Source organism: Nesoenas mayeri, assembly GCF_963082525.1.
Source record: "Nesoenas mayeri genome assembly, chromosome: Z".
Taxonomy (NCBI): Eukaryota; Metazoa; Chordata; class Aves; order Columbiformes; family Columbidae; genus Nesoenas; species Nesoenas mayeri.
Window position 1 is genome coordinate 62115657 of NC_137542.1, and position 24341 is coordinate 62139997.

The following is a 24341-nucleotide window of genomic DNA, read 5'->3' on the forward strand; positions in this document are numbered from 1 at the left end:
TTTCCAGTGTGGAAACATGGCAGTGCTGATCCATCACAACCCTTTTCAGTTTCCTTCAGTCACTACAGGTTCTCCTCAGCTATAGTACGACGAAAAGTCAGTGTTTCCTCAGTACAGGTGTTTGTATGCATTAGTGTGCTGAGCTGCTCATTTGTATTGATTATTTGGGGAGGATGTTTCACTTTATATTTGAATTAAGAGAAACATAAATGAATACTTACCAGTTCCAAAGTGCTTCCTGTTTTGCTGAAAAGTGCATCCTTCCCATGCTATGGTAACGTTACACATCATAAAACCGGGGAACAGTTGATACCTGAGGTGACTCACTGTCTGGTGGTGGCTTTCTGAAGGGACTGACGTAGATTGTTGACAGTGCAAACTTGCCTGGGTTCTTCCTGCTTGTAAAAGGCAATGCTTGGGTCCACAGCCTTAGGTCATGGCTCAGCAGAAGAATGGCTCACCCCAGGCTGTTCAGACAGACTGGAGATCCATAACCTTTGTGGTCACCCTGCTAACTCAGCCACAACTCTGGAAAGAGATACAGCAATGGTTTGCTTTCGAGAATTAGCTGAAGTGGTGTTTCCTTCATACAAGGAACCATGGCTGTTTGCAGCTTGCTTGAAGGCAAATGGGAGGCCCAGTGTGGTGTCTCATCTTGGCCTAACTTCAATGGGCACCTCCAGTAGGTGCCTCTAAGCTTTTGTTGTCCAAAACAGCTTCTCTTCCCTTCAGTTTGAGAGACTGTTCCTTCCTAAAAAGGCCTCACATCTTTGATCTGCTGTGTATGCGAGGCTTTTCCTGTCTTAGTATTGTCTTTTTAGTAAGCAACTCTCCAGAGTTTGCTGAGAAGAGGCATAAGTGAGTCATTCTTTCCTTTCCTGCCTGTTTTTCTCACCAGCCACATATTAAACAATAACCAATATATTAGTCTAATAAATAACTTAATACAATATTCATAAATTATTAAGAGCAGTTCCAAATCTGTCACAATGAACTCATGAGAGTGAATTGCTTTTTACAACAAGCACGGTTTCCAAGTTTTTTTGGGCTGATGCTCTAGTTCATGTGCACACTTTTAACTATTTAAACAGCCAAAGCCTAGCTTCCTTTTAAGGTAAAAAACCTTAGTATAAAAATAGCAAGGATTTGTTTGCTACCAAATATTAGTAGTACTTTCCTTCTGACTTCCCGTTTTCGTCCTAACCACCCTTTTGCCCCACCACAGTCCTTTAGACAATGTAATTAAGAGTTGTTGTAAGAAGTAATTAGATAACAAAGAAAGGGGAATTCAGCTCAGACTCCTGAAGACTCGGACTTCAGTGTGCTAGTGAGGAGTCAAAGTAGGAAAGGAAACTCACGATTCCACTCCTAGTTGGTAAATTCCTGAGCACTTAGGCTATCACTAATTGTAGCCAAGATTGCTCCCTTAGTGATGATTTTTGATGTGATGTGTAATTTTCTCTTGAGATAGCAACAATAGAAATACTACACATCAGCTTTCCTTAGCTCTATAGGTTTTAATAAATTTTGGAATTGCAAAAGATCTTGAATAAGTTTTCAAAACACAATGTAATGGCTGTAGGTTTAAGGAATTTTATAAGTCAATAAATACGGAGCAATGGAACAAATCTGCTTGAGAATTTGCAGTTCAGAGGAGATGCTGGAAGACTGAGTTAGCTTCATCTCTTCTTAGTGGGGGGGCAATAAGCAAAGTTTTGTCTGGATGAGGGAAGAGGGAAATGAATCCTGTGTTTAAATTTCCCCTGCAGTTGGTCTAAAAATTTGGAAACTCTTATTCTTCCAGTGATTTTTCAGTGATGTATTGGCCCCATTAAAGTCAGTGGGAATTTTGCCATGGCTTTTAATGAGGTCAGAAAGATAATAGTGCATTTCAACTGCTTTTTTTTTAGAGCTGGAAATGAGTTTTATATCTGTTTCTTTTACAGTGATGTATTTTAGAAACAAATCCACCTGTAATTAGATGGCGTTTTCCATAGCATGATGGGAAAAAAGCCATCTTGCAAAATGGGGTACAATAACCGTCTCTTGCTGCCTTAAAAGAACAACAGTCACTGTCAGCATTTTTCTTTTTCTTTTTAACCTGTTATTTTACATAGAATTTGGGCATTTTGGCACATGAGGGATGGTTTAATTTAAGATTTTACATCCACAAGCTCTGCCTTTGGTAGGAAAAGGCTGAAATAAACAGGGCATAATTCAAATGAAAGGCAAGGAAATAGGGATTTGATTAGGATACTTAGGAGAGTGTTAACTATTTTGCAAAATATGTTAGTTATATTTTACATCATATGTTGTGCCAACAGGATCAAGACGATGCACTCTAAGTCTACACTCCTTCTACTACCAGTGAAATGCATCTGTCTGTGAACAGAGTATGGCATGTTCTCAACAGCCTGTCACAATAACACACTCATTAATATGCCTGTGTAGGTTTATAGCAGTTACATATTTATGAGATATGCAAATGTTTCCTCTCCTTCTTTAATTCACAAGTGACGACTAATCAAAGCTTTGCTTTCTGTTAGAAAGTTCTGCTCTGGAATGTTGTTTTAGTAAGCAATAATTCGATGAAAATATGGAGGGGGAGGGAATCCTTTGCTTATTCTCTGCTGTTTGTCTGAAGCTGTGCAACAACTTCAGCTTTAAAGCACCTTCTCCTGTTTTGTTTTCTGGCTCTGAATATTTTTGATGACTTTGAAATGTGTTGCATTAAAAAGAAAAACAACACAGTGAAGTATCCAAGTGTCCTTCCCTCTTCTTCATCCGGGTGCTTTCCGTTGGGAGTATGCACAGCTTACTAGAAACCAGTGCCAGTAGGGCTTGTTGTGGTCTGCAGAAAAACCTTACTCTGACCCAGGTCCTTCCTTAAATACTAATCCTTGTCCCTATTCTCTTGTACAAGGGAGTGTGATGAATGTACCTCTTCTTATATTTGCAAGGCACCTGCAAGTGTGTGGGGATAGAAATGCATCTTTAGCAGGGTAACTGGTGTTCATGGTGGTATCTCCAGAAATACCTACTTGGTGTCTGGTCCACTACTTTGAAGACGGAGTGGAAGTCGAAAGCTTTCCATCTCCTCTTGGGCAGCAGCACCCAGATGAATACACCTCCTGTGAGGGGACCAAGTGGGAGGAGAAGTTTATTTATTCACATTTATAAATCATCCAGAAAATGAATAATCTCTAATGCTCATTCCACATTGTCCAAGTGTTGTCATCCCTCCTGCCTCCATGGTTTGGTGGCTGCCAGACCAGGCAGTGTGAGCTCACAGATGACTAGCTCAGGTCCAGCAACACCTAAGGATGAAACCTGCATAAAGTGGGAGCTCATGTCAACCTGGGTGGGGGTCAGCTTGAGGTAACTGAGTCTTTGTGAGTGAGCCTCTTTCTGTTTGTTTTAAATAGTGAGTCTGCAAACATCAACATAAATAGGAGCCACTTCCCCTCTCATAGTTCAAAGCATTTTCACAGTGTTTATAACTGCTAACAATGTTTCAGAGAAAGCAGAACCGAGGCTTCCAAGATTTGCACATTTTGGGTTATGAGATGCTCAAACTTGTGTATTGTAAACAAGGTTTAGAAACTCCTCCATGTAGTTGTGCTTTGGACTGTAGTGAGTTTTAGAAGAAAATGTTTCATTGTGCCTGGATTTATTTTATAAATTGGGATAGTTTCAGCAGTCTGTGTGGCCTTCCATTCAGCTGTTTGTTTAAGCCAAGCCAAAAGCCACTTATCTAAAGATGATTTATTCTCACTCTTGAACTGACAGAATCAGGCTGGGAAGGGTGACAGCTGAATTATAGGGCTTAGTCCTGAGCTCCCATCTTCAGTCAGACCATAAGGGGAGCATGAAGGACTGGCCATAGCATTGTTCTGGAAGGTACTTATGGGTCTCTTGTACATTGCTTGCAGGACACCTTTTTAAAATAAACAGCTGTGGTATGTGATTGACTCAGATTTGAACTTTGCAGCTGTTCCTTCCTATCTATGTGGTATGCCAAAGCAAAACCCTGCTACTCAACATCTCCAAAATCAAAACCTTAATTCAAATACTATAATTTGGATCAGCTTCTGACTTTATGGTTTTGGCAGTATAAGCAAAATGAAGGCAAGTGTGTTTCTTTATCTAGTTCAGAAAAATAGATGTTATTTATTTACTTAGAATCACAGAATCATAGAATGATTTAGGTTGGAAGAGACACTTCAGATCATTGAGTCCAACTGTTAACCTAGCACTGCCAAGTCCACCACTAAACTACGTCCCTGAGTATCACATCTACACATCTCTTAAATACCTCCAGGGATGGTGACTCCACCACTTCCCTGGGCAGCCTGTTCCAATGCCTGACAACCCTTTCTGTGAGAAGGTTTTTCCTGATATCCAATCTGAACCTCTCCTGGTGCAACTTGAGGCCATTTCCTCTTGTCCTATCACTTGTTACTTGCGAGAAGAGACCCACATCCTCCACGCTACAACCTCCTTTCAAGTAGCTGTAGACAGCGATAAGGTCTCCCCTCTGCTTCCTTTTCTCCATGCTGAGCAGCCCCAGCTCCCTCAACTGCTGCTCATCAGACTTGTGCTCCAGATCCCTCACCAGCTACTTAGGATGTAGCAATGTTGTGTAGTAAAACTCAACAGCTGAATAGTCTTAACTACAGGTGTGAAAGTATAAGTTGAGGCATCTGGCTATCAAAATTGTATCTAAAGAGGAAAAAATTTTTAGTCCTATTTTAAGGTGGTTTGCTTTGTTATATTAAAACAACCAACATATTTTTGCATCTAAGAACTCAGTTTTATTCTCTCTGGATGCTGTGAGGATCTCATGTTCTCACTGACATACTTTCGCTGTGTTATACTCCAGTTAATGCAGAGCCTGACCGTGAGCACTGTTCAGCAAGCAGAGTAAATGAAGCTAAAGGTATAGTTTTGACTCTTTGAAGAGCTGTGCTCTCCAGCCAAGGAGCGGTGGATTGTGTGGTGGGTTGGGATGGTTCTGCCAAGACCCACACACTGGGGAGCTGCCATGGTGTGCAGCCCACGTGGGTGCTTGTCATGTGGGGCTGTTTCCCTCCTGGGACACCCACTTCCCAGCGCCAATGTTTTACTTCCGTGCCCGTACCATTGGAATTGTAAGAAGAGAGGGAGGCCCAAATGACTTAGGGGGTGAGCCTACTTTTTGTAGTTTGTTCCCTCAGTAAGAATTATTTTGAATGAGTTAATACCAAAGGGTTAAAGAACCATTGTATATTTTGAATTTGGGCTGTCAAAGCAAATATTTTGACAGTCGGTCAGAAGTGGATATTGAGTGTCGTGCTGTGAAGAACATAATGTTCTGTCATGGAAAAAGCTTGTCAAGGGATGGGAAACTGTGAGGAGGAATAAACGACCAGTTTTCAGCCTTGCAAGGGCCTGGCTTGAGTTTCTGTTGAGCAAAAATGGAAGAAAAGGGGAAAGCGGAGTGCTGGAGGGAAGCTTAATGAAGTGCAATTATTTAGCACAGTCTGTGTCTGGAAAGGCTCTGATGTATGGCACAAATGTGCTGTTGGAACTGCCTGGGAATTGGTTAGGTTCATTTGGAAACTCAAGGTGGCCTATGTTGGAAGAAAAAGGTTAACTACACAAGTATGACCAAACTGTATCTTGTTTCCAGTACTTTATCTGAAACCTTTCCTTGCTAAGTATCACGAAGAAGAAATGCCGTTGCCCCTTCTCTGGTCCGTGTACCAACCTACTTCGTACATTTCTGTCCATCTGCTCAGGAAAATGAGTTTTAAGTGAGTGGTGCTCCTGTTTGATGGTATCACTAGTCCAAGAATAAATTTATGCAGAAGTTCTCCCAGGAGTAAGGATATGTTGATGTGGAGATATGTTTTGTACCAGAATAATTTCATTGGAAAGCAAAGTATATTCTGTTGAACTGTAGTTACCAATAGCATTTACTGACCTTTAGGTGCTGTAGAAGTTTCCTTGTGTTGCAAAATGGGAAATGTATGTTCCAATGAAGTCCTGAGATTTGACATGACCTCACTGTCATCTTTAGACAGGCTATTTTGCTTATGCAGTGACTTTTCTAGAGATGCTGTATTTTAAAATGTTACTGCAATTTATTCTTGCATTTCAAATGAAAAAGGACCTCATGGTTTGGTCTTTTCTTCACATTCTAATATAGCATCCCACATTTGTTATCAGTGCCATGTTTTTATGGCTGCCAGTGTCTGGAATTTCCACCTACTTAAGTAAATATGAACTTTGTTCTCATCTGTGTTCAATAAACAGTATTTTATGTTCAGCAGGTACAGAGTAAGCAGTAACAGCTATGTCCTTTGCACCTCAATTAAAATCCTGGAATTACAAAGACGAGGAGTTCACATGGGTGTGGTGCTTGCACAGAAATAGAGACTCTAGAGCTTTTTGGAACTTCTCTTAAAAATAAAGACATTTTCTATTACATTCTCTTTAATTGTGCAGATGACATCAGAAAAATGTAGGTTTGTAGTGGACATTTACTACATTCCAGTTGTTATTTAAAGTGGAAATACTGAGAGAATTAACTTTTTTTTGGCAGGCTGACACTTCAGCTCTGTTATTACAAAGGGTGTATTCAAGTCATCAATATGTCAGATTGTTTGAAAACTTGATGCTTTCCCTCCCAAAATGGAAAATGAGCTGAACTCTGAACTGTTATCTCAGTGTGGCTAAAAGCATAACTGAACATGTTTTGCCTTTTTTTTAAGGCAATGCTGTAACATCGAGACAAAATTGAGTTGTTGGCACAGAAGCTTAATTCTGTGTATCTGCTAGTACCAGAGGAGTGTGCAGATCTAGATGAGAAAGAGTAATGTGGATGAAGTCTTTTGGATGATTCACTATGACTAGTATAGGAGGGAATAGAAATCGCTGGATGAAATTCTGAATGTGCTGAAGTTGTGGGTGTGTGTTTGGTTTTGCATTCAGTGGGACTAGTATTCAACCACTGGGCTCAAAACTCCTAAGAAATTAAATACCAAGCCCATGACAAATCTGAAAAAAAAAAAGCAGGAGGGGGGGATGTCTGTTTTTGTGGCAGATGCTGACTCCTTTGTGTTTGGCAGCAGCACAGCAGTGAGGTCCAGATCTGGTTCTCAACTCTCTTGCTTCCAGTTCAATGTCGATATTTTGTTCTTTGTGAGGAAAACTTGGAAGTGTGGAGGGGGTAACGTCAGGGCATTTCCTGCTCCCTCCCTTGCCTTCAAGTGACACGGTTTCAGTTCAAGCTCAGAGGCGTGTGCAGTGACCCGTTTGTTATTTTAAGGCCAATATTTGGATACCAGTTGGAATTATAGTGATCTCTGATTGCCTCTTGTACTAAGATAAGTGTAACTCTGGGAATGTCATCAGCTGCTGCTGCAAGGCAGCATAAAGGCTTGGGGAAAGCCCTGGGGAACATTTTGCTGCAATCCCAGCGTGCGTGGGACTATGGAAGCGGGGGAATTGAGGAGAGTCAGAAAGCTCAAGGCTCACTGGCAGCCCCTCTCACTGCGGCTCTCGGCCACTTGGCAGCGACTGGGGCATTCTTCCACAGATTCCTGCTGACAGTGGTATAAGTCACCAGAGACTGCCAGTGTTGGCATCAGTTCAGGATGAGGTGTGTGACATACCTGCAGGCAGATTGCTTTCTTGAAATGCTGGTGCAAAGCCAGTAGAGAACCCGAGAAAGGAGCTCCGCTCCTGCAAACCCCAGACTCCAAAGGGATGGGCTCTGTCACCACATCACAGTGCGGGCTGTCCCCAGCCTGTTTGCCTCCTCCCACGGCCAGGGTTGGCTCAGCTGCAGTCATCAGGAGCCCAGAAGGCTGGAACAAAGTTCCTTCACTGCCCCTTGCACCCAAGGCACCCAGGACACGCGGAGCTGTGCCCAGTGTCCTTCCCAAAGGCGCGCTGTGCTGCCTCTGCACACTGAAGGCAGGAGCTGCACGTCTGTGAAACAGCTTAAACATGTATGAACGCTTCGCTGGGTGACTGCCAGCAACCTTGGTAATTTTGACCAGAGGAAGATGGTGGGGGCGTGGTGGTAGGAGTGGGTGGGACCACTGGCTGTTACTGAGATCTTTGCTTGCAAAGTGCTTGACAAACACTCGTAATTGGATGGGGCAGAGCAGATACTGTAAGTACAGCCGGGCAGCCAGAGATTAATCACTCCCCTGAGACAAATCCGGGAGGTTTTTCCAGCAGGCTCTGTTTGACGGGCCCTTGTGAGAGCTTTTGCATGTTTATGTGGATCTGTGCAAGTTCTTGGCTCATTGTGGGGGTGGAAATGAAGACTTTTTTTTCTCACTGCTGATGTGTTGTCTCATTTTTCTTGTAGGTGTGTGATGTCAAACAGTGGGCAGTCCTTGCGGCCTCCCCCGCCAGCCTGCAGCATCATGTGCCAATATGAGTATTAAGAGAGAAAAGCGTACTTCAGAGCTCAACATCCCAGAAAGAAAAAAGGAGGAACTAAACGGACAGAACAAATGACCACACTGCTTGCAAAACTTGGGGCCATTCACTTTTTCTCCTGAGAAATTTCATCTTGGCTTCTGCAAGAGAGCTGAAAGAGCAGGCAGAGCAGCTACAGTGATTTTCTTTGGGTCCTTTTTTTTCTTTCTTAATTTAATTCTTTCCCTGTCGTGCCTGGATTTTAAGATTGTCAGCTGCACTGATCACCAGCACTGGACATCAATATGTGTCATGTCATTGTAACGTGTCGGTCGATGCTGTGGACTCTCCTGAGTATTGTGGTGGCTTTCGCAGAGCTCATTGCTTTCATGAGCGCAGACTGGCTGATTGGCAAAGCGAAGCCTTCAAGCTCCGACGATGTGGACAACAGAACGGGGGGGTCACAGGAGCCTTACCATCCAACACTGGGCATCTACGGGCGCTGTACCAGAATCTCCCACATGCAGCTTTCTAGACGAGACACGCTTTGTGGTCCTTACGCCGAAAACTTCAATGAGATTGCCAGTGGGTTCTGGCAGGCAACCGCTATTTTCCTAGCTGTGGGAATCATGATTCTCTGTGCTGTGGCGTTTGTGTCTGTCTTTACTATGTGCGTGCAGAGTATTATGAAGAAAAGCATTTTTAATGTCTGTGGGCTGCTACAAGGGATTGCAGGTACGTGTACTTTGAAGAGCCACTAAAGATTTTAATTTTGGGGTAATTCAGCTGAAATATCGTGATCTGTCCTGTCTACAGACAGACTGCATTAGGCAGACCCAGAGCAGTTCTATATGCTCGTGCTTATTCAAACACAACTGAAATTTATAGCTACACAGCATGTAGCAGCAGAATTGCAGCCTGATGTGTGCCAAAATGAACTGACCAGTGTTGCCTTTGTTTGCTGTTCACTTTTTTCCCCTCTGTTTGAATTTCTTTCAGTAACAAAAAGTTCTCTCCTCTGTTACCAGCAGAGAGCAAAGTTAATACTCATGTTAAGGCAGTCTGTCTCCCTCTCACTACTTTAGTAATTTTTCCATGGACCAAAGGCAGTTCTTCCAGTGTCTCTTCATAACTGTGGTGAGAGCAAATACCACCCCAGGGATAAGAACAGCCTGCAGTCACACACCCAGTTCTCCAGCATTTCATGCTAAGCAGCCTCCTTCCGGGCTGTGAGTGTGACAAGTGATACGTTACGATAAACCTTCTTTAGGCAGCTTATTGTTCAGCTGCAGTTACACGGCCCGGTGAGCTTCTCTTTTCACTGTCAAAGGATCAACTTTGCTTCACCTGAAAAGATGAATTGCTTCTAGAGATGTGGTGTTTCTGCTTAAAACCATGGATTTTACAGAGATTAAATGACTGTTAGTAAACTGACACTAGGCAGCCCGTGTTAGAGAAGTATTTGGCTTTCTGTACTTGCCAGTGAGCCATAGGGAGAACCCGTCCCATACGTAGGTTTTCATCTTTTGTGCTGTGTGTGTGTGGTCATCTGGAGGAGGAGAGTGATCTTCTGCCCTACCTCTGGCATCCCTCACAGACCTGTGAGGAGGCAGGGAATGAGCAGGGCCACCTCCTCTTTTCCTCTTGGTGGTGCTCTTAAGCAGATGTTTTTGATTCACAAAACAGTTTTGTTACAACAAAAATTAGGAGTTTTTTAACTTGTTTGATTGAAATGTGAATCCAGCTTCCCACCTCCACTGAGCTGGCCAAACACGTCTGTGGTGGGTGTACCTAGACAGGAAGTGTCATGACAGGTGTTCAAACCTTTATGAAGCTGGTTGGTTTCATTTGCTTAGTTGAGACCTAAATTCTTCTTACTCTAAACACACTTGGGGAAGTAGGCAAAAACTGAATTTGCTGCCTGCTGCAGCCAGAGCCAGCAATACAGGCCAGGGGTGCTGGCTCCTGAAGAGCTGGCATGGTGGCCCTCGCTGTCCGCCACTTCATGCGTCTTCGGTATAGACATGCTTATTTCATGTCACCCGCAATGTACGGTTTGTGCTTCTGGGGTAGAAATAGATCCCTAAGTTGGCTCAAGATGCTTCTGTTCACATGAGGGCACACAATTAGCAGATTAATGTTCTTTAGATAAAAATTACAGATTTTGCTGTAGTCACTCCTGGTTTACAGAATTAGCCGCAACTAATGTGAGAAGGATCGAGCTGTGCAATGCATATTAAGCCAGGGGAAGGTTTTAGCTCCTTGCTTTCTTACCCTGTAGTTCAGAAATAATCCATGAAACCTGTTTTTCAGGGGATTACAACACTTTTTTTCTGTTGGAGGGGTGTTTGTGTGGGAGAGATTGGTTAGCAGCATAAGTAGATGCTTGGCATGTCAGACTTGGGGCTGTTGAAAAGATAACTTTAGTTACAACTCTGATACCATCTCAAAATATCTAGTCTAACACCAAGATTAGCAGGAAGTAGGTTCTTGTATCTTAGAATACTATTCTGGAGACCATGCATGTGTGACAAAATATGTGCAAAGACAGTTTCAGTTTTATTGTCAAACCAGCTGTACCTATAATGGGACTTGTGGTCTAAAGAATTGAACACTACAGTCAACAAAGCATTTCTTACATGTTAGGGAGTAGATCAGTCCTTTTTGAGATGTACTGGGGATGGAAGCACTTCCCCTCTTACAATTTAGATAAATGACACAGCATGAAACTGGGTACCAGAAAGGTCATGTTACTGAAACCGTTGCTATGAGAAGTACGCCTGCCAGTACTTGCAGCCAGGCGTCTTGTGGCTAGCAACTCGTTTTCTCAAGATTGGTTTTGTTGGGTCCACTGCTACTTTTGTGCCAGTAGCATTACAGCATCTGCTTACTTAGTTGAAATTATTTTCCGTATGAGTTATCACAGCTGTTAATTTCAGCTTTCTCAGTTCCCGAGTTTTGGAAAATGCTTAAGCAAGTCGTTCAAGAAGGACAGTTGTTGGCATAGTTAATCCATACGGGGATTATGATAGCTAGACTAATGCCCCAGACAGAGAAAAAGATACAACCCTGCTTTAATCATCTTAAGCGAAAGGTCATTCTTTCAATTGCAAACAATTATGTTTTTAATAAGCATAGGACAAGAATTCACAAAATCATTTTGTTTATCTGCCTGTACCAGTCCAATATTTGCAAGTATGTCAAACATCTCATTTTCAAAGATGGGATGCGCCCATGGTAGAGTCATCTACGGGAATCCTGGATCTTGAAGACTTAATCTCATTTAAAATCTCTGTGTCTTTGCAGTAGAGATTTAATATAATTAAAAACATAAAACAATTTAATTTATTCCTGGAATTCATCATGAAAAAATAATAAAAGACACCAGATATATATTTTCAGTCTAGCAACATTGTTTGCAACCTGGATGATGCCTACAGTGAAATTACAGAACAGAAAGCAACATCTCTACTGTTTTGGCCCTTGGACAAATGTGCAAACTCTCATTTATGTCAACAGGAAGGAGCCGTACACATATCTGGTCCATAGAGGGTTTTTTTTTTTTTGTGGCAGAAAATTAGAAATACAAAGCCATAGAGAAACAAAAGATGGTTCTTGTTTAAACTCACGTAATTCCTTTGTTATAGAGCGAGACCTTCTACACTTATTTTCAGACTACCGTGCCTTTCATTATGGAGCTGCAGAAACTGTAATCAGTGGCCCTGGTTTTGGAGATGTTTGAGGATCGTTTCATCTGGAAAAGCATCTTTTCTCTGCAATAGAGAGCACAAAGAATGGAGCCATGTAATTAAACAGATAATTACTACTCAGCAGCAAGAAGACCAGGCAGACTTTCATTTGAATGTCTTTTTGGGGAAAGTATACTATTTTTACAGCCTGTGAATCACTTGAAATGCAGAGGCTAGAAGAGGCAGCATGTTGTTATATGGTAGCTGGTAAGAACCAATTCAAAGTAACATTTCACAGTAATCATCCAGTTACAGGAAGTAAAAATTGGGTGATCTCCTATTAACGTATCTTGGTATGCATATAGGATTGTTGCGTATGTGTTTACAAGCCTTACCCAGGCTTGGGTACTTCACGTTGATGCTAAGTAATGTAGTCTAAACATAATCTGGCCTCAAAGTAAGGTGGAGGAGAGCTTGCAACAGAGCCTAAAATGGGTTCAACTTCCACCTCTGACAGTTTCCCGTATGAAGTTCATCACTAACAACTTTCCTTGGCTTTTCTTTTTGACACCTAAGGGCACAGCTGGGCAGAGTTGGCCCCTGGCATGGTGGCTGGGTGACACGGTCCGTACCCTGCAGCTGCCAGACCTGAAGGCAGGCCACAGCTTGCCAGCAACACCCTGACAGTGTGCCAGGAGGAAGAAGCTGAATTAGCAGCACATATATTATCTCAGCCGCAAGCCTTGGGCAGGCCCCTGTGTTTCCTTTGGGGAGCTACGCCATCGTGTGCCTGGGCAGGCTTTGGGGAGAGTGGAGGGGAAGGGGTGCTGGTGTGTCAGGAAGGCAGTGGGGTTCGAGAGGTCAGTTTCTGTTATTCCTGCCTTGCCATGCTGGAGCGGGGCTGCATTGCCAGGCAGGTTTACTGACAGGGGATAAAATAGTTCCTGTGCTCTAAAGTCTTTCCAGAGTGCTGATGGCTTTATCTGAGAGGCCACTTGTGGGTCACCCCCTTCTCACTACTTTCTCTGTGGTCCCCTGTCTTCTAGCTCAAACAGGCCTTGACTAAAGGAGTTTCTGACAGAAAAATGAAAAAAATAAATAAGCATGTCAAAACTTGGTTGCATCATCAGGAGACCAGCTGCATCCCAGCCGTGTGCTGAGGTGTGTCCTTGGTTGGGTGAGGTGAATGCATGGCTGTATTTTGCCATCGTGTGGCTTGGCAGGCCGGGCTGCTGGCAGTGCCTTTGACAGATGTATGCCCAGTCAGACAAAGCAGAGGTTTGTGTCTTCAAAGGCTGCTGACAGTGGATCAGGAGCACTACGTTCCCCCAGCCACCTTGTTTGAGTCTGTCTTCTTGGGCCCAGATGCTGCAGGTTTGGGCTTCCTTCCCTCACCCCTGGAATTTCTCCTCCAGCATTACTCGGGGATGACTTGGCTTCCTCCTTTCCAGGATCCTGCTTGATTATGCTCCTCTCATCAGCCGCTGCTGAAGTTTCCTTAACATTTCACCCTACTTTACTCCTGCTGAGCATGTCCTCTTGTACCACCAGTTCATTCTGGGAGGCTGTTGTTTCTTTTTCCCTGGCACTTGTCCTGCTCAGTCCCAAGCCATGAAGTCTTTTCCATGGTACTTTCTTTTTTCAGGTGTCTCACAAGGTCTCCTTCGTCCATTCTTCTGTGCCTTCCATGACTGATTAATGTTTCCTTTTTATTACTGTTCATGTCTTCTTCTGTTCCCTGCTGTGGTATTTTGTGGGGTCCCTCCACCAAAATCTACTGCAGTAACTGAGCAATGGTTCAGCTCCAGGAGTGCAGCTTTACCCTCAAATGCAAGGAAACTTACCCACAATTTCCTAAAACAAAGAGGTGAAACCCAGTTTAAAGCCTGCTGTGTCTGTAACGGTCTGTCTTTGCTGCTGAAAGAGTTTGTTTTACAACTCTTGCACTATGAAATAGTTCAGTGTTTTATACTTATGGGTCATGATGTCCATTTGGGAGTCAGGGTGATGAGGAAGATGGTCTGAGCAGGGCGTAATGGGAACCATCTGAAGGGGAAGAGGATCTGGAGCTGCTTGTGGGGGTGTAGGAAGTAGGATCTGGCTGCCAGGGTGGGCTTGTGGTGCCTGGGGCTGTGGGGCTGCGCGCTGCTGGCGGCTGGGAGGTGAGGAGGCCCTGGGGAGTTGTGGAGGAGGAAGCTGAGGAGGAAGCGGGAGGTCAGCCAGGGCTTCTCTTGGAGAGGGGAGAAAACGCAGGAGAAGCAAGCTGCTGTGGAGGGGACATGAGGCTGCTAGAGCTCTTCGATGCTCAGAACGTGTTGCAAAAGGTTACGATAGTTGCAGAGTAGTTTAAGATACTCGGTTGTAAGCAGCAGCATGCTGTAAAAAAGCATCATTTTGTTTGAGAAAGGGCCAGGCTGGTGAGCGAGGAAGAAATCACCTTGTGAGCTCACGTTGCTGCCTGCAGGCGATGGAAGCTGTTCCTCGGCCAGTAGGGCAGTAGGAGAGCAGGGTGGTTTTGCCCTCGAAGGCAAGGAAGCTTCTTGTTTGTCTTTCTAAAATGCAGAGCATGCATTTTTCAAAAAGCGTATTTCCTCTTGGATTAGGCTCAGAGTTTTTATTTTCTGATGCCAGAATTCTGAATTCTTGGGGTGGGAAGAAAGAAAAAAGGGGGGCAAGGGATTTCACATGGAAATTCTGAGAGTCTGAACTGCTTTTGCTGTCTGCGGTATAGTGCTTCCTGTAACCTATATGGCCAAATGCCAGCACAACATCTAATACACACTTGGCTGATGAAAGTTCAAGCAAAGGGGACTGCCGTGTTGAGTATGCCAGGGAAGGAAAATTGAATTCAAGTGCTAAATCGCTATTGAGCCTGAGGGAGAGAGAGTATTAGTAACTTCAAAGACATGAAGTTTTTGAGTGTTTTGTTAGATTTGGTGGTCAGCTCATCTGCCACATTATCAAGGTGGGCACATGGGAACCAGTAAACACCCAGCAGATTGTAAATAGAATAGAAAAACAAAGAAAAAATTCAGGTTTTCAGTGATCAAGTTTGGCAGCTGATTTTCTCAGCAAGCATAAATCTTTTCCGTCAAGCGGTGCTCAGTGGGAGCCTCTTGTGATACCCACTGAGAAATGTTTTACTGTGGCACACGTGCACAGCAAGGTCCCTTACCTCTGCCAGTGTGGCTGCGATGCCAAAAACTTCTTTACACCCCAAACCTGGCAATGTGGGGTCAGAGAGCACTTGCGGCCCCCCAAGAGGCCAGGGGGAGTGGGGCTCCCTTTCCATCAGATTTTTGTTTCCAGACTTCAGAGCCAAGACTGATGCTGCTGTTCGTGTATAGGATGCAAGCACTAAGATAATATTTAAACTCAACAAATGCTATGTTTTCACTCAAACACAAGAAAAAAGATGGAAGTGGTTCTTTCAAGATGAGGGCTTACTAATGTCTAGCTCCTGTCTTCAGTGTGCCTGTGTGGTGGTGAAGGAAATCGGTGGTTTTGAGTCTTGCTTCCTTCCCCAATGAGGGTGACCTGCATTCTGCTGCTGTACAACCCGTGAATCCACCCAAAATTCTCCCCTTCCTGCATCCCTCTTCTTCTGTTCCTTCTCACTGAGCCTTAGTTCCTCTTCAGCTCCTCCTCCCAGCATCCCTGAGGTCTTGTTCATGCTGCAGGATCAGTACTGAGGAAATGTCATGCCATGAAAAACATGGCCTGCAGCCCTTTTACCTCTTTTTGTAAGCTGAGGCAGGTTGTTGCTCTGGGCTCTCTTACAGAGCTCTGGTTGGGAGGTGGTGGTTTGCATGCCCTTTCTGCAGATTCAGCATAAGCAATGGATGGTTTGGAGGGCATGGTGCTCACTGGTCAAATGGCAGTGGTAAAGGTTGTGGACAAGAGTGAGAAATATACTGGATCTTCTCCTCTGCTTCTTTCATGGATGGACTAATTAGCACGGCCTAACATTCCCTGACTCAGGAACCTCCCAAGTTTACCATCTGCATTTGAGTTTCTCATTTAGCAGCTTGAAGCCTTTAATTGGGCTGTCCTTGGTTGAAAACACTCAATGCTTCATTCGCTTTTAAGGTAAAATGGGAGAGGTGACCAGCCCTCGTGGCTTTGCCTGAGCAGTGGCCCTGTGAGTGGAGACGTCTTTAGTTATTTCTGCGTTGCTGAAAACTTGTAAACATTTGGTTTTTCTCCTATAAGCTGCTTTATCTTGACTTAATTGCATGGTTAGCATCCGCCACACAGGAGCTCCCATAGTATGGTGACATGACTCCACATGGCCAGCAGCCGGCAAAGAGGCAGTGGTATCATTCCAGGGCTTGGGACTCACCTTACCCTGAATCTCCACATTTACTTCCCACCAAACCAACAGCAGCTCTCAACACATATATAAAAATTATTAAAAGCTAACGGGGAATTTGCCCTCCCCTCTCATAAAAACAGGAGTCTGCAGGCTTGTACTTTATTACAGAGAAGTACAAGCAGTTAGATCACACCAATATTAAAAAAAAACAACACACAAAATCCATATGATGTCATTCTGCCAAAGCAACCCATATCAACCTGATAAACTGACTCAGTTTCAGCTTTTTCTGTGGGTAGCAAAATACATTTAGTAGTTGAATCTCACACCAGTAGCCCCCTTCCATGCATTCCTGTCCCTGTTTCCACACCCCAACATCAGTAATGCTGTCAGAAGTTTATGTAGGTTTGCATGGGTTTGGTCATGAGTGAGCATCTTTGATTTGTTTAATAAATGGGGAAAAAAAACGCATGAGCATATGTATAGTTAATTTATGGCTGAAAATAATAGGGATCTTACCCTCTTCCTCAGGTTGGGGAAGGCAGTGGTTAGGGAGCTGCTTTTTCTTCTGGTAACTGCTTACCATTATATGACCCTGACACAATTTTAAAAGGAAAATAATATCCTTGCAGGTTTCAAGCCATCCCCTGGTTATAGTTTTAAACAGTTCATTCTCCTGCCTCAGCTTAGTGTATCCCAGGTATGCTGAAATCTGTATAGAGCTGGAGTCCTTTGCAGTGACTGCGGGCAGTATGCAGGAATGGACCTTGCCTCGTTGCATTGCCCACTGGCAACCCTCCACAGCCATGCTTCTAACCCACCCCAAATCCCCTCTGCTTGTGTGAGCCTGCATGGAGTGTGGTGTCCAGGTAGGCTTTTTAAAGTGTTTATCTTGTTAATGTTATTAATTTTTTTGTTGTTGTGTGGCATTTCCAAGTGGGCCAGAGGCCATCTCCAAGGCACTAGAGCTTGCAGTCTCCTCTTTCTTTTTGGGCAGACACCTTCTTGTCCCTACTCGGCTGCGTGCATTTGGTGGGTCTGGCGCTTATCCAGGGAGAGGGACGGCAGCTGTAGAGGCAAGTCTGTGCCCCTGTGCTGTGGGTTCCCTTAGCTGGTGCTCCCTTCAGCAGCCCAGCACCACCCTCATCCTTTTCCCATCGCCGGCGTGGAGTGCTGAGACCACCACACTGACTGGCCTGAGACCTCCTCATTAGCTCCTCTCTGAGAAAAACGTGATTACTGAATCTTTTCACAGGGCTGAAGGTGTTTGTTGTGCAGCTGCTGAGTAGGAGGCTTTCGCTTCCGTTGCCTCTTGGTGGATGAGACGGTCCAAAGCATGCAAGTGATGACCTGGTAGTATTCCTGATGGGTAGAGCTTTGTCAGGGAAAGTTTGCGTGTATGAAAACTTCCTTGGCTTAAGCTAGCATAGTACATTTGCACAAATATTTTACACATGTAATTTTTCAGGTAGCATATTGAGACATTTGGAAATACAAGCAATAAAGGCAGAGTTATTTTGCCTGGCTGGTGCAATGCCCCCGGGCTGCGTTTTAATCTCCCATGGTTGTGCAGAAGATGAGAACGATTGGGATCACTGCCACTGAGGACGCCACCCCCTGCGCTGCCTGCGTGCTGTTGTGCAAGGCTGATCCCTCCCCACCTTCACACTTTTTCTCTTCCTCTCTTAAAATGTTGTTGCTCAGTTGTGCTGCACCATGGGAGACTGTTGCAGTGCCACCTCATTGACCACAGCTGCTTAATTTCCTGTTTCTTCAGCAGCATTTAAAAGCTTTTTTTGCTGTTTTGCTAGGAAATGAGAAGATAGTTTCGGGCTTTGCAATGGAAATTGGCTTTGTTAGTATATGCTGTTGTTTAATATGGCACAACAGCAGCTGTACAGGAGACTGTCAAAACTAAATAGCATGCCTTCACTTAGCTAAACAAGCATCTGCCTAACCCCTGTCTCAAGGGTTGCTTCCAAGGTTGGAATGAAAAGGCTTTTATTCAGATCTGACCCCAGCACATTATGTGACCTACAAATGCCCGTAACGATAGAGCGGTCTGTTGGTTTTCCATTATGTTAGCCTGGCAGTGCTGCCGCTGTGTATAAAAACCAGGAGGAGCAATTGCTCGCTGCAGTTCCCTTGCTGCAGGCCCTGAAAAGGGGGAAAGTTCTTGGTGCACAAACACAAAAAGGATTCTTCTATAGAAAAAATATTACTGAGCTATCTGCAGAAACAACTTTGCACAGCAGTGCAGTCTGCTGTATTTATATTGATATTTCACAGTATGCTGTAATGTTTTGCTTTGGTATTTTAGGAGAAAGAAGTTGCCTTTACATCTTTCGAATATGAAAGGGCTGATGTTTAATAGGAAATATATTTTAGTCTAATACTCCCAATAAAATTTAAATTTCGTCTGAATTCTGTATTTCTTAAGGCTTCTCTTTGAAAGCAGGTAATTAGGGATTGATAGTAAAATGTTATGTTGGCAAATTGCCTTCAGTGGAAGATGTGAAAATGTTCTCTGCTGACAGACTTATACCAAGGAGTTTTAGTAGAGGTCTCCAGATAAAAAAGCAATTTGAATAGTTTTCTGTTGTCATTTCTAGGCATCTGGCAGCATCGTGCAGCATTCTTTCAGGCCTCTGTTTTAAGGAATTGTAGGAGGAAATGTAACAGAGCTGGCAACAACTAACAGAAAGGAAAATGCAATTATGAAAAATTATAATACTGATTTAAAGAGGTGGGGCAGAGCTAATTCAGAAGAAGGAACAGGAGTATGTGTACAGCAGAAGCTGCACTCCCAGCAGCGCAGCTGCGCTCAGAGAGGGGATTACATCTATAAGGGAGCGAGCCTGAGCTCTGTGAGCCTGTAGAGGAACACAGTGGAAGACAGCTTGTAACATCTTCAAAATGAATTTGTTCCTCTCAACAGAGGGAACAAACACCAGTAATTCCACAGGTAGACTGGCTGTGAATCAAAACTCTCATTTGCTATACATCAGCATGAAGAACTGAAAAGGATTCATTGCACAAAACTTTCATTTAGACAGGGCACTCGATTTTTGTTCTCTGCCCTTCCTCTTGGAGATGGGCTTCTCTTCATTGACACTGGGACAAGTGCAAAAATTGATGTATTATGAAAAAGAAATCCATCATTAATATTTACTGTCCTCCTGCCAGATACATCTCAAGGCAAAATGTCGACAGGAGCTAACTGTTGCTTTATCCGATTATGCGGACATAAACGTGTATGACACAAAACTGAGCTTTGTACCTCTATGATTATCAAAAGCTTATGTGCTTGAATCTTAATTTATAGCATTAAATGGCTTAGAAAGCTGCACAATGCAGAATTAAACACAGAAGTAATATTTGAATGAGTCAATATTTGAATTGATTCAAATTCAAGAAACCTGAGAATTGTCACAAATCTGCAGATTGTCCTAAGAGCTGGTCCTGTGTCCCGGTGCACTGCAAGTACAAATGAATACCAGGGACAAGGCGCTTGGGTCCCTTTTTGAGCCCCTCACAGTCCCCAGGCCATGGTCTCTGCCATGTTCCATTCACTGGCAAGAAGCTTTGCTCCTGGCTCCCCGCAGCCCATCCAGCACCCTCCTCTGCCTTCTCACCTGGGACTCTCCAGAAAGAAAACCACATGGGGCTCTGTGCTGTCCACAGGCAACCGAAACCCCACTTTTCTTCCTCTGACATTTTTCTTAAGACTGTCTTGTTGTAGAGGCTGTAAAGGAAAACCTTGGTAACAGGCAGGTTTTGGATTGGATGAAGCTACGGCCGATGCACTGTTTGGGGATATCATCTCACTTGTGCCTTGCGCTCCATCTCTGTGTGTCTTGTCTGGAAAGCAGATTGTCAGCTATTGGAGGCAGAAACTGTGAGCAGAGCTGCCGGTCACTGTCGTAATGCAAACAAATAACCAGAATGAGAGACCTGCAGGCAGGAGAGCCCCAGAGACTGAGCAGCAGTTACAGAAAGGCAGGGATACAGGCCGTTAGGCTTAAACTTCTGTCAAAGAAGCAAAGAGCTGTAAGGGACCTGGCCAGGCTCTGCCCTGTGGACACTGGTACGAGAAATCAGCATGAAGAATTTACCGTGTTTTTTCCCCTGGTGGATCGTGTCACTGCAGACTGGCCTGTATTTTTTGCTCACATGCAGCTGCTTGCACATGTGTTAGATGTAGATCAAGGCCACGCTGTTAGCTGTAGAAACAGCCCTCTGGCTTTTTCATGTTGCATAAAAGTGGTTGTGCAGCGCTCCTTAGGTCAAAGGTGGAAGAGCACAGAGACTGCCGAGCTATTAGTTTTGCATTTAGCTGTTTTGCCTGTTTAAAAACAGACCATGACTTTCCAAGCAGCACCACAACCTCTTCTGCCCTTACTGACTGTGCTATATCTTACCTTATTCTTTCCACATGGGCATTTTTCCTTCCCTCTGCATGTGTGTTGCCAGGAGAAGGTTCTTTTGGGGGTCTCTGGAAGGTGCTGCTCTCATTACAAGTAATTGGAGAATTAATGCCTTTGAGTTGCTGCCTTCTGCTTTAGCCCACGGTTTGCTCTGTTGGAGGGTGATAGAGTGTCTTCTGTCTATTTTGTTTAAGCTGAAGCAGTCACCGAGGTGACCTGTGCAGCCTCTGACCATCTCTTTTGTAATTACTGGGAAGCAGGAGGCAAAGCTCCTCCTGGTCTTTTCACTTGAGCACCCCTTTTTGGGGAGGTAGGGAGAGTCAAGACCCTGCACAGCTCAGCCATTGCTCCCAGTATTGGAGCTTTGAGGTGAACATATGATTGGGAGCCTGTGCCTCTCCACTTGCTGTTAGTCAGCGTGAGATCCAAGCAGTGCCGTTTCTGTTGTGTGTTGAATTGGCTTAATTGCATCATCTTTATTTTCTTTCTCTAGCAAGTAGAAACCAGGTATTAATAAAATGAGAAATTATGATAAATATTAGTGATAGTGAGAAGAGGTTCATGTCCTGAGAAGCTTTCTGTCTGCACTGAAATGGAGTAGTAGCAGATAGGTTTGGTAGTGAAAACATTGCTTTTTTTTTTCTCATGCCAGGCTGGTATAGGATTCACAAATTTAATTATCTGAAGGAAAAAATCAGGTGAGACTTTGTCCATATTCAAGTCCATAGTTAAGACTTTCCTCCAAATTTTGTTTTCATCTGTGAGAAAACAGCTGTATTTTTTTCAAACTCTGGGCTGTAGTCAATATTTCTCCAGGAATTTTCTGTACTCTTTAAAAAAAAAAAAGGTTTTAAATCAGTGAAGTGCTGATGACTACCCTTGACAGCAGCGCTGCAGCCTTTTGTGGGCCTGCGTTTTGGGGAATGGCCTTTCAGCTCGGGGCACACATGCCATGAACCAGAAGCTTTCAGTGGTTCTGTTGCTCTAGTTTTTGTAAAAAGAGATGGATGTAACTTCTCGGTCCTGCTTGTGGCAGAGCGGTAAGCCAGGTTGCTGCTGGACACAGGCTCTGGAGGCGTGTGAGTGATGGAGGGCTAAACTTTAAAAACTTCCTAGTTGGCAGCAGCTACATTGGCATTTCAGATCTGGTTTCTTAATTTGGTGATGGTGATTTTTAACCACCAAAGGGCTTGTGATCAATAGAGAAAATGGCAACTGGCCCATACCAATGCACAGTCAGAAAAAAACCCATATTGTAGTGATGCTGGTAATGCAGAACAGGAAACTAGTGATGAACAGAGGAGAAGGAACTGCTGGTGTTCAGTCTGAAACAGCTGCGGGGCTCAGTGGGATGAAAGCACAGCTTATCCAGGTCTGTCCAAGATAAAGCAATACTTTATCCTTGATGTAGTTTGGCCAATCAGCCAGGAAACACTGCATAAAATTTGTCATTGGTTCTTAAAAGCAACCAGCGATAAAATCCCTTCACAGAGAACAGATACCACTCGCTAATGGATTTTGCCGCCCCAAAGAATAATGACATTTGGTTCATTCATGCCCATGGCGTTGTGTCACTGTTAGAAAAACGCTGGAGGAAGGACTTTCTTTTGTGAAATGTCTAGCATTCATAGACATTAATTTTAGACAGTTGGATGACGGGTTTTGCATTTTGTATGTGTTAACTGCTTACTAGCTAGGAGCCAGCTTTTCTTTCTCAGTGAGGATGTTTTCTTGCATCTGGTTGAATTTCTTTAAACAATTAAGGAAATGTAATATATGGCGGAAGAGGCTGGTCTCACTGAATCAAAGGTGTGAACAAGTCTTTGCTGCTGTTCTTGGTAATCTCAGTATAGGGAAGAAAGCAGGACTGTCTTCTATTCTATTACTTGGTAGAAATTTTAGGATTAGATGGAATCTAATGTGTGAACCAGTACCACACATAGAAAGAACAACTTCCAGCCCACTTCTAGGTGACAGCACATTTACCAGCTATTTTCATCAAAGTGCCGGGTTGAATAAAGGGCTTTATAGTGCAGGACAAATAAATTGGTAATATTTATGGGATGTGGGAGGCTGCACTCATTTTCTGGATAAACTGGTTGTGTTTAAGCAAAAACTAGTTTTCATAATTCCTCCTGTTCTTCTGAATAAAATTTTAAAGAAAACAGCAAATTTTGTTACCTATGGGCTGTCCTGTAGCCACTAGCATATTAGGCATTTTGATTAAATCCATCATCTTTGTGCAAAGACACATCATGTTTGCAGGGACTCTAATGTGACTTCTAATTTCCTTAATGAAGCCCTTCACTGCTTAGATAAGACTGGTCCTCATAGGACAGAAAACTGTCAATAGGAGAAATGATCAGAGGGGCAAAACCTCTCTGAGGCACAGCAGTGTGTTCAGGTGGTTTAGCAAGACGAGGAGTTGAGGCTTTTGGTCGTGCAACCCTAAAATGTGCTTTATTTCTGCAGCCATCAGTTGCCGGTTTAGACTGTCGCAGCGTTACCCATGCACTGGTTGTGGGTATCAAGATCTGTTTGTTTGCTGCTGACTCTAAAATCCCTTCATTAGGAAAGCAGCTTACTGAACTGGTTGTTACCTTTCTGCTGTGTCCTAATGTGGCCAGATAAGCAGACACAGTGTGTTTAGGGTTTTGGTTTTGGTTTTGTTTTGTTTTTTTTCCCCAGGCAAGAAAATCAATGTAGAAAAAATCCAGAGGAAAAAAGGCAAAAATGTTTATGATGAATGACTAAGGAAAGCTGAATGAGGGCTAGCTAAACACAAACTGAAAATGGATGCAAACATTCCTTAGTATTTGAAAAGTGTAAGTAGTAGGTAGAGATGCTCAAATGTTTTGCATGCTCTGTATACCAAGCAGTAATCTGTTAAAACAAAGGATGTAGAAGGAATATGGGTAATTATAATTAGGAACTAGGCCATTATCAGATGAAATAAACCTTTCACAAGAAAAAACACAGGATAGATCCATGTCTAGGTAAAACACTGCCCAATATATACTAGGAATAATCAGTAAAGGAAGGATGGATGAGGATGGATGAGAAAGAGTTACCTTCTCCTAGTCCTGGTACTTTGGAACAGTGACCATGATAACCTATTACTACAGGTGTTGCATTTGGTGTTACACTGACAATTTGTTAAACATGTGTCTTTTTGTTTTTATTTCTAGGCCTCTTCCTTATCTTAGGCTTGATACTTTACCCTGCAGGTTGGGGATGCCAGAAGGCAATAAGCTATTGTGGACACTACGCGTCTGCTTACAAACTAGGAGACTGCTCCTTGGGCTGGGCTTTCTACACCGCTATCGGTGGCACTGTGCTGACGTTCATCTGTGCAGTCTTCTCGGCTCAAGCTGAAATAGCCACATCCAGTGACAAAGTGCAAGAAGAAATAGAAGAAGGGAAAAACCTTATCTGCCTCCTTTAACTCCAGTGGGGAAAATTACCAGCACCTGGATCTTAATCTGCTTTCCA

The 24341-nt window shown here is 43.6% G+C and overlaps 1 protein-coding gene across 1 annotated transcript; it reads left to right on the plus strand.

Moving 5' to 3' along the window:
• Window positions 1-8723: 8723 nt before the first annotated feature.
• LHFPL2 (LHFPL tetraspan subfamily member 2) lies at window positions 8724-24341 on the plus strand (the record flags this gene model as incomplete). Its single annotated transcript, XM_080363053.1, has 2 exons — window positions 8724-9153; window positions 24038-24341. 2 exons carry the CDS (start codon window positions 8724-8726, stop codon window positions 24292-24294), a joined length of 687 nt encoding a protein of 228 aa, XP_080219179.1. The 3' UTR covers window positions 24295-24341.